The 14,412-nt window shown below is 38.9% G+C and overlaps 1 protein-coding gene across 4 annotated transcripts in view; it reads left to right on the top strand.

Annotated features, from left to right (window-relative positions):
• The window catches only part of UGP (UDP-glucose pyrophosphorylase), a 130,828-nt gene that overhangs the window by 68,503 nt on the left and 47,913 nt on the right, over positions 1–14,412 (top strand). Inside the window, exon 1 of one of the 4 annotated variants that reach the window (XM_083122550.1) lies at positions 103–269. The exons of the other annotated variants lie outside the window; for them this stretch is intronic. Within the exon in view, the coding sequence (XP_082978676.1) occupies positions 213–269 (57 nt within the window). The 5' untranslated portion in view covers positions 103–212. Of the gene's footprint in view, positions 1–102; positions 270–14,412 lie in introns of those variants that run through there. 4 annotated transcript variants of the gene reach the window in all.

Raw genomic sequence — 14,412 nt, 5'->3', positions numbered from 1 at the left:
AACTCTGTGTATGTATTTACCTGCGTTTTTTGCCACTGAGGTCCGAGCTTAGTTCAACAGCACGAGTGGCGTAGATCAGTGATTGCATAGGAAGGAAGAGAAAGGCTTGTCATCACACGAGTCCCAAGGTCGCTTCTAACTACGTAACCTTCCTTGTGCAGGGCTGCCTAGTTGTGTCTCGTTTGCCGCTGCTGTAGCACGTGCTTGTCAAAATGAGAGAGTTGACCAATTCCCTGAAAGTGCTCGACGAGGATGGGATTGTCGATGGGGTAAGCAACGAATCGTTTTGTGTCACTGTTGCAGTGTGTAAACAAGTGAGAGAATTATAATCATCTTGCAATCCGTTCATAAATGCATGCGCAAGTATCATTCACCCTTTACTTTTTTGCCGGGTGATGAATGTGTAATGTTAATGTAATAATAGGCCTATATAAAATCTAAACTGCAGTTTATTGTTATATATCAAACTAGGTCCATTCAATTTTCATTTTTCACCTATTGTTTTTTTTATTTTCAACCCTAAAATTAGTCAACATTTTCATGTTCTGCAAATGTATTTGTATTTCTATGAATTATGTACAGAAACAACTTTGCCTGCAATCACGTGCCCAAGTTTTTCGGGGGGAGATGCTGTAATCCTACTATTTTTTTTTTTTTTAAAAAAAAGAACAACTCTATTATATCATCTTCTCTTTTAAAAATAAAAGTTTGGTAAGTCATTGTGAGCCCCACCAACCCTCCTAGACACGCCATTCTCCGCAAGTAAAAATGTTACATTTCCAATTATTGTGTGCACTTGACTCCCGTGCGGTGGGTAGTTTGGGTATGTGTATTGATGTAACTTCAGATGGCAATAAGCAAAATATGCATCGATAGCGAGAGAAAATTTGAAACTATAAATCTTCGTTTTACAGTGTGTGAATATAATGTGTTGTGGAGAAGATAGGGTGGAGGAAAAGTCATTCTTGATGGGGTTCGAAATAACTTTTCTTACCAAGCAATACTTTGAGTTTGTGATCGAATTGACTCCGTATATACTGGAGTAAAGGAGCACGTCAGTGTTCGAAATCATGTGTCGCATAGTGCGACTGTTATACTTACTTTGGCACCTAACTGAACCAGGTCACAACTTTTGGCGACTGTGCAAATTGTTACGCGACTGTGAGTATTAGTGAATAGTTCATAAAATTTATGGGAGAGCAACCACGAATCGTTTTGGCAACTAAGAGACCATATTTGCCACCTAAACATTCAAGTTTCGAACGCTCTTTCTTGTATTCGAATAAAAAAAATCGTTTTCTTACCCAGGCGGGGAAAAAAATTCTCAGAATTTTATTATTATCAGTTATTTTTCTTTTAATTCAATAATATTCCGTATTATAACTTACTTTTAAACTAGAAAAATGACAACTGTGTGTACAATAAGCGGTAAGATAATAGGTAAAAAGAATGTCCTTCCTTAATTTTTTTCCCTAAGGATGCTGTCATAATGAATGGAGTTGTACTGATATTACTGATTTATTCGATTTTTTATTTCAATTCATTACCCTCTCAGTACGGTAAACCGTGTGAATTAACGTGATGGACAGTTCGTCTACTATTACTTTTTCCATCGGCAAATATTTGTGAAAGGAAGGGAACTGGAAATTCTGCACAAAAATGTATTTCCAAAAAATAAAAATAGTCTAACTTCCAATAAATATTCCGGCTCGGTGACAGTGATTTAAGTGATAAGACTTTTGATCTCGTCACTGAATTTCACGGGTTCGAACCCGGCCTGTCCTTGGGTGTTTCTTGCGAGTGTCCTTTCATCAGTTTTATTTAATCGTCACTCATCCTCATCGTAGCGATTAGCCAAAGGTGGCAGAAAATCGACGTAAAATACAAATATTTAAATAGCACTTTCGCGCTATTGTTATTCCAGTGGCACAATATGAATTGACTTCTACTTGTTTATATTGCTTAAAATATATCTTTACATCCAAGCGTTCAAATCGAACATCGGTGTTGTATTCGTCTCGCCTGTTTATTTGTTCACCTAATTCCCATCGCCGCGACGAACATAAGAGGCGTAAAAAGCATGCTAAGATAAAGTATCTCATCACGAGGTTGGTAATTGGACACTAATGTTTACTCATTCAGTACATATGGTTAGTTCGGAATAAGTCTTAGGCTTCTCGCGTTTTTAAATTTATCGCCGTAGCAGGTATTTTGACTGGCAATAAAACGTTTAAACTTTTTTTTGTGTGTAAATTCCTTACAGTAATTTACACAGGGTTTTCGAATTCGTAATAAAGAGGGTTGTAAAAAATTTCGTAGGAGAGTGTAAAGAGAATCAGAAAGTTTCGGAGATGCTAGAGGGATATTGGGGAAAAGGGTTCAGAAATGACTTTTTTTCACCCACTTTCTAGTGTTGCTATCTTCACGTTATTTCTATCTGTTTCCACACTTTTACAGGTTGATTCTGTTGCATATTTTTGGAAGATCATGGTTTTGGTTTTCCTTTTGCGAACATTCCTCGTCTTCGTGATTAGTCTCAAGTTGCAGAAAAGCAACATAAACTAAGTAAAATACAACATGAAATGTTCTGATCTTGTGCATGATTCTGTGAAAAACACTTCGTCGTCTTCTGTGTTATTTCGTGGGAAGGGGGAATGTAATATTTTTTTTTAAAAAAAAACAACAACTTTATCCACTGTTTTCATACTATAAACTTAATTTGGACGAGGAAATTATAAGCAAATATTTCGTACCGTCCTGTATGCATTGCATTTGAGATACCATACTACTGACTAAGCAGTTCTGAATCAAACCACCATTTCCTGTTAATTTTCCATTGTGTAAGCGAATACCATTCGCGATGTGAGTCAACTCAACTCAGAACATTAATTTTCTGCTATAATAGCTGCAGCTGAGAAGTGGAAACTGCTTTTATTGATGTTGGGAAGGGGATAAAGTATAAACATATAGACAAAAAAGGTTTAGAATTTATTGCTGGAAATCCACCAAGAAATAGGTACCATTTTCCATAGTTCTAGAAATGGGTGTTTCACTTAGTTCGGATATGGTTGAAGTCTCAATAATATCAATGGAGAATTGGGAAAACTAAGGTATAGCCGCGACGGCCTAGCATCCGACGCGGGGTCTGCCTTTATGGCAGTGACCCTCTCTTGCCTACGAAGGAATTTGCGGTCAAACAACCAATTAGGCCTACTGCTTGGGCAAGAAGCACAAACATTAGAGCAGCCAGCAGGGAAACAGGATTTTGTCAAAATAACCGTCCTGCGTTGTGAATGGACACCGGTTGGTACGGCGGCTAAAGAATAGGTTGTCGGAGCATTTGAGTATAGACTTGATGAATGTTGTGATATTTGTGATATGTGGTTCCTTAAGTCTTAAATTTGTCATTTGATCATTCTTTTTCGAAGTTGGAACATCAGATAAACTTGTGTAACTCCCACTGAGTGATGAATTCAGGGGGTACCCCGAAGGGGAAAATCCCCTCCGGAAGTAGAAATGTCTCCCCCCTAAAATGTCAATAAACTGGTAGACCATTCGGACAATAGCTAAGGAATTTGGCAACCATGTTCACTTTGGGTTTCTTTAATTTACATTAATTTAACGTAGAACGTACTTTTTCTGGCTTTTTCATAATAATTAGCACTGATTGTCATCTTTGTAATTAAAAGTAAAAATAATGAATGGATTTAAAGTATCGCCCGTCATTGAAACACTACAGTGGACACGTGTAGTGCGGCAGAGCTGGTGTAATGTAAGCATATATTGTAACGAATTTCAAATTTTTGCATGTATTTTAGCGGTTAGTCAGTCAACAGTTTGCTATGCAATAGTAATAACGTGCTTGTGCAGTCTTATCGAAATTTACACTTAATTTAATTTAATTCTGCTCTTCAATACTGCTCCCACTTCAAAATACAAAGATGTAATTATTCCGTTGCAAAGATATTAGTTGCTCTGCCTTACCACCCTAGCGGAGTCTGAGTGGTAAGCTTAAAGCTAGATCTACGATGCCGTAGGTTCCATGTTCGAACTATGGGTAAGGTATGCTTGTATCAATGTTTTTCCCCCAGTAACAGTTTCATCATTCTCGTCGTAGCGATTATCCCATGAGTCAGAAAAGCGATGTAAACCGCAATAGAAAGGGAGAGTTACCCCGTGCAGGTTTAGCGGTAAGTGTATGTATCCAGAAATTAAGCAGGGTATGGAGACCGATATACTTTGGAGATGGAACCCGGATATTCTGTGTGATTGTCAGGTGCCTTACCCTATCATTGTTCATGTATAAAGATAATAGCTTTTTATAAGACATCGGAGGTCATTAATGCTACAAACTCGTACAGAGTGTCCTTCGTAAACAGAATTTCTGCTCGAAGGGACAGTGTTCTTTTTCTTCCTTTTCAAGATATATTGGTTCGGCTACTTATGCTGGAGAGTGGAGGTAAGGAGTTAAATCGTTCGAAGGTTGTTTCGTTAAGTATGGCACTGGTTCGACAGTGGCTATTTTTTTTCTCAACATAGTTAAACAGAAAACTGGTAGTAGTTGTTAACCTTGGTGTCGCAGTCTTGACGTTGATGTAATACGATCTCTTATCTACGCCGTTACCTAGAAAGTATAGCTTCTTCCTAGAAACCGATAGAAGATGGGGCGAATTAGTTCGTTCATGGGTAGATACAGTAGATAGATAGCTTGCTTGTTCGAAGAGTAATGGGCAGGTGATACGATGATTTCCAAGAATGACTTCTGGAGATGATTACAAAAGGCATTGCTCAACTTTGCTTTAGCAAGAGTAAGTTCAAAACAATACTTTCGTAAGAGGGGAGGTATACCATAAGATTTGTCTTCTTTTGTAGTAGTTATTCCCCTATTTTGCCATCGTTTCCTGCATTTGAAGATTTTTGTAGGGAATGGTCTCTCTTTGCCACACCACTGGTCCAAAAGATGGATTCTGATCCTTCATAAGCTCCTCCCTTCAGCACATTCAGACAGTGACGGATTAATGACGTTCTCGAGGGTGGTAGTTTTCGGAAGCTGTCGCCCACCACTGTAAAATACTTGTGGCTGCTCTTATAGTATGTCAGTGTCAAAGGTCTTGTTAATCGCACGTTTCTTCTATGTGAATTTGAGATCTGTTGTAAACTTTGGACGTCGAAGGCTGGGGGCGAGGAGAGTTGCAATCATCCTATGGTCACTCCTCAATGACGTAACGCTGTCGCCTTGTATTCAAGGGGTTCTTGGTTAATCTCCGGTGGAGGCACATTGCACAATTGTTCATGTCGTACTTTGAACTGTAGACCCAGTCCCGATTAGACTTACACTTTTTGACTTTCGGTTTCCTTTCAAAAAGTAAATTGCGTGTCAGTGGTGTCGGCATCGCTTTTCAGATGCAAGCATACTAATGTTATCCTCTTGACCTTGTGGTATTGAAATCCGTCGCGGCAGGTCGTAGAAAGCTGCAACACTGGGGCAATCTGTTAATCTTCTTGTTACCTGAAAAGCACCATCCAACTCTAGAGGCTCACTGAAAGATAAGAACAGTTCATACGCAGCCAGCCTCTCTGAAAGAATCCTAGGCAAGGAGTCAAGAGCAATGCGTCACAATAAACTTTCATTGTCTTTTATATTAATCCATCTTGTGATGTCCTGAAAAACTGTTTTTTCTTTATTTTTCGCATTTCGTAACGTTGACATACGGAAAATGCATAATTATTCTGATAAATTTTACTAGCACCGTTCAAGAATTAAAATATTTGCAAGTTAGTCATGAAGCTAACGTTGTAGGGTCTCCCACATTAAAATCACATTTTTGGTATCTTGAAAACTCCTGGAATCATTTATTCTTTGGATTACGTGGTAGAGTATGATAAAACAGGAAGTTCTAATCTTTTCGAGCTCTCATTTTTTCTTTGGTTATTCCGCTGGTGAACTTTAACTGAACTTTATTTCTGTTATCGACTATCTAAAATAATAGAAAAGGCTTTTGATCTTCTTCAATCCGGAAGGACCTGTTCATCCTCCTCGCCCCTCCTCCAACACACATGAACATGTTGGTTCATTTCGCCCAGGGCCGGCGTAGTCAATTTGCCGCCCTAGGCGATCCCGGCAGATGCCGCTTCCTTTCGAATGCCACCCCCTTCGTAATTATGCATCAAGAGGAAAATCAATATATTCCTAAGTAAAACATCAAACTATAAAATGAATGAGACCTTGTACGCTATTTGCCGCTCTTGGCGATGGCTCGGGTCGCCCTCCATCACCTTCCGCCGGCCCTGATCTCGCCCAACCTTATCACCTTTGAAATTTAACATTGAACACATCCAGCATTTTTATCGCAAAATTTTGTTGAAAGAAAGATAATTTGAGACTTAACGTCTTCCACTCAGTATGGATAAAATGTGACCCTCTGCCCACGTGATGTCTAAAATAATATTACCCTGGACTGCATCTTGCAGACTAGTGAGTCCCTGGCATCTGGATTCACGGCCATCAATCTAAAAGAATAAACCTCCAATTGCCATAAAGAGGAAAATACAACTGCCACAGCCCCATTCAAGACGTATAAAAATAATTATAAATCTTCAGTTAATATATTTGGAAATGGCTGGGAAAATGCCACCTCCTAACACCTGGAGAGATTTTTTTTCCGCCATTGCTTCCACTTGATCTACCTTGGGAAACAAATGTATGGCAGGCGACTTGCACGCTGATACCACGACGCTATGACGTCATACACTTAGGATAAGCTATCAACGCAAGCTGTTTCAGTTCCAGTTAAAATTAACAATGTTTATTCCCAGAAACCATCTCAATTTTAATATTTTCCTTGCGTCACTTTTCTGCCTCTTTAGGCCAATTGATTAGATGAAATTAATGAAGTAACATCCACAAAGAAACGCCTCTGTCCACGCCAGGACTCGAACCTTGAACTCTCGTTCCAGCAGTAAAGTGATATCTAAATGAAAAGGATTATACATACATATACATACATACATATATATATATATATATATATATATATATATATATATATATATATGTATGTATATATAATGGCGTGGACATAGGTGGTTTTTTATCTGTATATAATATGTAAGGCAAATTTGGTATTTGGGTAAATATCGCTCAGACGTTAGGCTATACCGGAAAAATTAATCAGTGTGGTTTTCCGTTCAGTTTTTTATATGTTCCTAGATGTATCCGATCCTATTGTGTGCCTTTTCTTATGACATTAGTGGTTGAGGGCATAACACGGACAACTGACGAACACACGTGTGAAAGGTGACCCCCCAGTCCCTGATCCGGCCCTCTGGATTACTTCCCTTGTAAAATCCTTTCTAATTTCTCCTTCCACCTCACCCTGGATGCCAAGCGTATTAACACCGGAATTACGAAAGGGGGGGGGGGGGGGGGGCGGTTCGCATAACATTTATATTTTGTCTCTGGTTCGTTACACATGTACAGAAAAGTGAATAAACAACTGGTTTATTATGGACAGTACTGTAGTTCTTAAGAGTTAATTCTTAAAGGAGAACATTTCGGGTATGATTATGTGTGTTTATTTTACGTTATTATATATATACATATTTACATAGCGTTTCCATGTGTGTCTTGCATAGACCAAAGTAACAAAACTCTAAATCAACAAAATTGCGCATTTATGGCTTACACCATCGGGATTTCCTTTACCGCAGGGTTTGCAAGATTATCTCTGCGGGCCTACCCTCAGCTGAAATGATATTCCATTCATTGCAAATGCGTTTCCTTACACCTTCACTCTTTCTTTTGGGCATCAATTATTCAATACGGAAATATCCACATATTCAAAGCTTTTCTAAAGGGGACTTGGGACAGCAAACAGGGGTTGGCTTACACCAAATGCTACATTCTTATAATCAGTCTAGCCACCAAAAGTGGACTAAACTCGAGGAAACGTTCCTCGTCGTCGAAAAGAAGGGGAAACACTGTTTTTTTTTAACCTAAGGCCCAACTGGCCTTTTTTATAGTCGGGGTAAATGTCGGTGAACGTGGACCCCGTAGCACTGGAAAATTCCACTGCAACGGTCTGTTGAAGGACAGCTAGCTCCCCAAACTGGGAATCTAATATCCAGTAAAGCACAATACAATAAGCACATATACTTACATCCAGTAACAACATAAAAGTACACTCATGGAAACATATTACTTAACCCTACACCTTGTAGCTGGCCAGCAATTAATTAATATAATAGCACAAAACCAGTAATGGTCAATCAAACCGTTACACACGAAAGTTCGTTTTGACTCGGAACGGCGCCAAGTAAAGGTAAAATTATAATCGCAATGATTTAAAAGCTTATCTGTACAACATAAATCTATTCTCATTCTGATAAGTTATCGTTAATTCGTTGTCAATGATTTCTCGTAAGGTCAACTGTGGTGCTGAAGTATTTCCACATTATTTTTATTATTATTAGACTATTATTCCTCAATTCCTCAAATTAAGGTTGATGCAATCCTGGCGCATCCTTTGACAGATAAACGTGTACTTTTGGTTTCCTTGAGATGATTGTTTTTGCTCTACTCAAATGATGCATTTTGATGCATCACATGGAACAGCAGTTAATAGGACACCCTGTGATGCATTTCTGTGTATTTTGATGGACCAAAAGTGCATCATTAGTAGTTTGCACGCACTTTAATGTGTTGAGTCAACATATTTCTGTCAATCTACATTTTTTTGGTCCTGTGTGTATTATTTTTACTAGCTGCACATGTTTGTCGCGGATAGTGTTAACATTTTCAGGCCAACTCATTTGTAAATATAAGGACGATTAAATGACCTTAACTTTGTCTAGTTCGTTTTATTGTAGTCTGTGTTTGACTCATTACAAAAACCTGGAATCTTTTCTCGCGTGCCATTCCTAAACTAGGAAGAGAGATCTAGAATATTGCTGATAAAATACGCAAATTCGTACGAGATTTCAATATCTACAGAAATAATTTCGTTAACGATAAAAGTTTTCGAGTTTTGGCCCATTACGAGGAATTAACGCGCGCCGATTGTGTCATTCTGCTGCACTTTTTCTCCACCCATAGGCCTGAAATGACAGTGTTTTCTATTTAAATATTGGCTGACAAATATATAGTGGATTTTATAAACAGCCTCTAGTCTAAATATAAATGGTGTAAAGCCGTGGAGCACATTTTACTTAAAAATAGGTCTATTGAATAACTGACGATCTTATTTTCTTCTAATATTTACAAAAAGTATAAGTGCTTGTAAGATGCCAAGGCTTCTCGGGCCACAGGTGAAGAACCACTATATTAGATCGTTACCCATATATTCGTATTGCTGTCCATTTGTCTTCACCTTGAAGGGAGAAAAACTACGTTTCGGAATTACCGTCGGAGATCGAACCCAGTACCACTAGAAGTAAAAGCATTGGCGGGGAGCACATACCCAAAAAGATTATCATTATGTATTATCCTAAGGAAAAAAGGGGGAGAAACATATTATAGAAGCATGCAATAATATTCTTTACCAGACCGACAAAGAATAAATAAAAAGGGAAGAAAAAAAGATGGAAAAGTTTAGGACATACATGTATAGGTTAATCGATACTCGATCTTCTTGCCAGTGAAATGTACAGTCAACTGAAGTCAAATCTGGGGCATCTTGATTACAGATAACGTTTAGACTTTGATAACGTTAATACACATCAGCACTCGGTGGTGTAGAAACTGATTTTTGCCTCCCCCGCAGAATTTACTAAGACAGTGGTTCTCAAACTGTGATACGCATACCCCCAGGGGTACGTGAACGATCCGAAGGGGTACGCGATCAGCGCGGAAGAGAAATGTCGAGAATACCCATACAACAACACATTTGCTGCAGGTGTGTAGAGCAGACCTCATAGATTTAATTTTCCTTTTTGATTAAATACTCGGGCGAATACTTAAGACAGTGATTTCTGGATACGAGATCCTTTTTTCTGCCGTGGAGGATTCCAGACCACCAGACTTCTTTTCAACGAAGGAGGACGAAGAAGTTAATGAACCGATGAAACTCTGAAATCCACTTTGAAGAGAACATCTTTGACAGACTTTTGGTTGGAAGAGAGGACGATTTTCCTCATATCGCTGACCGCGCAATAAAGTTTCTGATCCCTTTCTCCACTACATACTTATATGAGAGTGGTTTTTCATCCATGACGTACCTAAAAAAACAGTACTGAAATAGACTAAATTTGGAGTCGAATCTGCGCTTGAAAGTTTCAAGTGCACAACCAGACATCAAGAAACTGTGTCAGGCTATGCAGGTACATCCTTCTCACTAGAAACTGAGGATTTACAATAAAAAAACTCCAAGATTGTGCTTGGCAGTTTGTTCACAAACTTATTTTTGTTCTTTACCTACTTTTTCCAATAACTCTGGAAAAAATATGTATGAAAATTAGTTTTTTTTTATGTACTTCTTAGCTTTCATGTGTTTCACATTTTTATTTTTGTATTAATCATAAATATTGTAAACTTAGGAACACCCAGCAAAATAATAAACGTTGGATTCTAATGTTTATTTGTTTACCATCTTTCCAACATACAGCCCGAATGTCATTTTGCTCTATTGCAGATACACACCTTCAACATACGTATAAAGAAAACGCCACCAATCAGGTAGCCAAGAAAATATTCCCAAAACCCACTATTCGGATTTTTGTACCTTTTTCTTTTGTTTCCGGTACGCTAGATTTTTACACAGGTAAAAATATAACGAGTAGACTAGCATTAATATGCAAGAAAATCGAAAAAAAAGTAATGGTTCTACACTTACACTAAAACATTGATCTTGGACTCTACCTCCCACTCTACTTGCTGTGCAAAGGAGAGACTTGCGTCACTGTGCGTGTAATCATTGTACAGTTTCGTAGATTATTCCACAAAATATTTTTTACATTGTTATAATCGTAAACTTTTTGTCGGTCAAAAATGTTTGACACTGAACAAACAAATATGAACATCCTAATTGATGTCTTGGATTACAGCGTCATTTAAGATTCGTATTAATTTTTATATTAAATTCCATAGAGCAAACAAACTTCCTTGATGACTATGGTAAGGAACCAACTGTTTAAGGAGCTCTGTTTATCTTTTCTCCCCCTCTGTATTGCGGGTCTGTTAGCCCTTATCGCCACCAATGAGCAGAAACCTAAAAAACCTCATCGTCTCTCCCCAACATCAGGGTCCTTGCTTGACACTGTGGCTGACATGAATTCTGCCAGTCACAGAATAGCCGAGGAATAATGATGAATATAAATAGGAGTATCCACTGTACAGCTGAAGAGTTGTTATATTTTTTTGGTAACAAATTTAGGACATTGAACCTGAAGTACCTTAACATGCAGCTCCTCCAAGATATTCTGTTGATTGGAATTTACTGCAACTTTTATGCTACTTGTAATAGTCTTGGACATAAATGTACAGGTGTTTCCGTACCAGCTGTGCCCCCAAGAAAAGAAATTCTTGATCTGTCTGTGATTGATATTACTATGTTTTTCTGCCATTTTTGGCTAATTGCGAAGATGAGAATGAATGGTGATGTGAAATTGATGAAAGAACAGTCGCAATTAGAGGCCATAGTGCGGGGGCAAAAAGTGGCGAAAAGTGAACAGGGACTGTCCCCCTAATCGTCGCCACTGCCGGCCGTGGGTCCATACGCCAGAGCCTCGTTAGTCTGCAGTCCAGGGTGTACTACATGGGGGACAGGTGACTAAAGACAATTGCGCTAATTATACGCCTGTGCAGAGCAGTTGCGTATAATGATAATGAGCGTAAGAGCGGGACTGGTCGCAGATTACAACCTCCTAATACTAAAGGATTTGTCATTGTGTGTAATTGAAGGCTTCATGACATGTCTGTACTGTTACTTGCGTCACGCTATCTGGTATCAGTGCAACGTGCTGTATGTAGAAGGAAACCTTGAACGAAGCAGTTTTACGTAATAGTCAGCCTATGTGGCATTTGGCCACGTGACCGATTTCCACGCCGTCATCAGGAAGCAGCATGCTGTACGGCAGCCAAGAAAAATTGGCGAACACACGGGACTATTATTAGGAAGAACTGTCACTCGGAAAGTATTATTGTGAAAATGTAGTTAATTTCCATAGAGCACAGAGTACATTGGCCCAAAGCCGCATCGGCACCAGAGAACATTGAGTTTTCGACTCACGATCTCACAGATAAGGGTCCTAAGGTCGAGTACCGGCTTAGATACGGCTGTTCGCTTTACTTGGGTCCTAAGGTCGAGAACCGGGTGAGATACGGTTGTTCGTTTTACTTGTCTCATCTATTTAGACTTTTTTAAATTATTACTATTATTATTCACCCTCAAGTTCGCGACCGGTCAAAATTGATAGGACAGCGATGAAAAATGCAGCTCACACTAGAAAAGAAATGTGCCCCCTTTTTAAATTCCTGTTCGCCACAGAAATACACACCTGCTCTTACTACAGTATTCGTGAATTTGTTCGGAGGACAAAAAATTGCGAACATTGATTTGGAAGGAAGTTTTTATTGTACAGGGTGTCCCAAAAGTCTTTAATCGTAATGAGTTTCATACACCCGGCTTATGTGCCACTGTTCTGCGAGAATAATTGATCACCAATTTCCACTGGATAGATGGGTGTGAAAATGTTGAATGCCCTCCGTGAAATCCAGACCTGACACCACTTTTATCTTTGGCACTTCAATGCCATGGTTTACGCTGAGAGGATGTGTGATCAGCAGCGTCCGACATACAGAATCAGGCACGCTTGTCAGCAAATTGATTACTCCATCATCAACCGAGTATTAATGAGATTGCAGCATCGACTGAATCTGCGTGTTAAGAGTAGCGGGAGTAATTTCGAACAGCTTTTATAAAACTTCCTATGATTCCAGACTTTTGGGACACCCTGTAGTTGTTAAAGAAGGTGTGATAAAACAACAATTTTACAAACCCCTTTGACTTTAGTACATTTCCTCTCTCTGGCAAGTAATCTTCTGCACGTGCTTGCAATAGCAAGCACTATTACAACATAAAATATCCAGCACCCCCACCCCATCTCTCGAAATAGATAATAAAATTCACGAGCTAACAACGTCGCAGGATACCATCGAAAGGGATGCTAGTTTGAACTAGATGGAAATCAATGGAACACCTCGAATAACTTAAACGGAGAAAAGGTTCCTGTACAGCTCTTTTAATTGCTACAGGTACAGAAGTGGTTGGATGCTGGAGGTCATTTTCAATACCCGTTTTTTAAAAGAAGTGTTCCAAGACACATCAACGGACGTTTCTGGGTTGTAACAAACTTGCATACCAGGCCCCTAGCCAGGATTTTATTTTTGGGCGGGACTCCTCTCTTATCAGCAGCCGGCATCTAAAGGCGAAAAAGTTTGTGTGTGTGTAGGGGGGGGGGTAGAAGCCCTGAAGATGAATTTCTCAGTATCTTACAATATTACAAATTATTATACAAGATGTTTAATCCTGATAAGGAAGTAAAATTAATTACCACTGTACCCTATTTAAATTAGGTATTTCAAGTTGTAGGATTTCGGGGGCGGGGGGGCTTCAGCTCCTTAGCCCTCCCCCTGGCTATGTGCTTGGTGTATACTTTCAATGGGATCATTACAACCCCAAGGGCGCGTGACTGTATAAGGTACCAGCATGTTTGTTTTAAACTACACGATGGTCCATAAATGTGGAAAACATCCATCTGAAACAAATACGGGCAGGGCAAACAAGAACCATACAATACACCTCTATACATAATATAGGAAAAGGACGGGGCAGATGTTGCTAATATGGCGGCCATCTTGAAGTTCACAATTTTGGAGAAAACTTCATTTTTTCTAAAAATGGAAGAGAGGTCGTATTACATTTCAAAATGGGCTGAGTTGAAAAAAATATTAGTGTGCCTAATTTCAACATAACTTTAACCTTTATACTGCTCAAACCCGAAATTATTTCTTTGCATGATGTGGCCGAATGATATTACCAGAGTGGTGTTCGAAGGCGATGAGGGGGAATTTCCATTTCTGGTTTCTGTATTAATTTTTGGTACTTGTTGCTTCAAAAGTAGTTACTGGAAATTCAAATTGAAATACCACAATGGATATTACCACATGGAAAGCCAGTGGAGATTGTTCTGATCGTGTAGTATTATTGCAAGAGATTTCAATGTACGAGGGTCACTATTTATATTTTGAGCCTTGGCAACACTGATTGAAGTTAGGCGCGATTTGACGTTTGCACGGAATCGTCTGGCATTATTGACCATAACGTACTTCAAATGTTTTGTCAATAGCTTCATTTGTGTTGTTTATGTTGCCTTGGAGATTGCGCAACAACAATAAAATGGAATTAACTCGTGAAC

The sequence above is a fragment of the Lepisma saccharinum genome, chromosome 5 (genome assembly GCF_977018435.1).
Source record: "Lepisma saccharinum chromosome 5, izLepSacc3.1, whole genome shotgun sequence".
NCBI classification, from domain to species: Eukaryota; Metazoa; Arthropoda; class Insecta; order Zygentoma; family Lepismatidae; genus Lepisma; species Lepisma saccharinum.
Note: the sequence above shows the minus strand (reverse complement) of the source record. Positions and strands in the feature narration are given on the sequence as shown.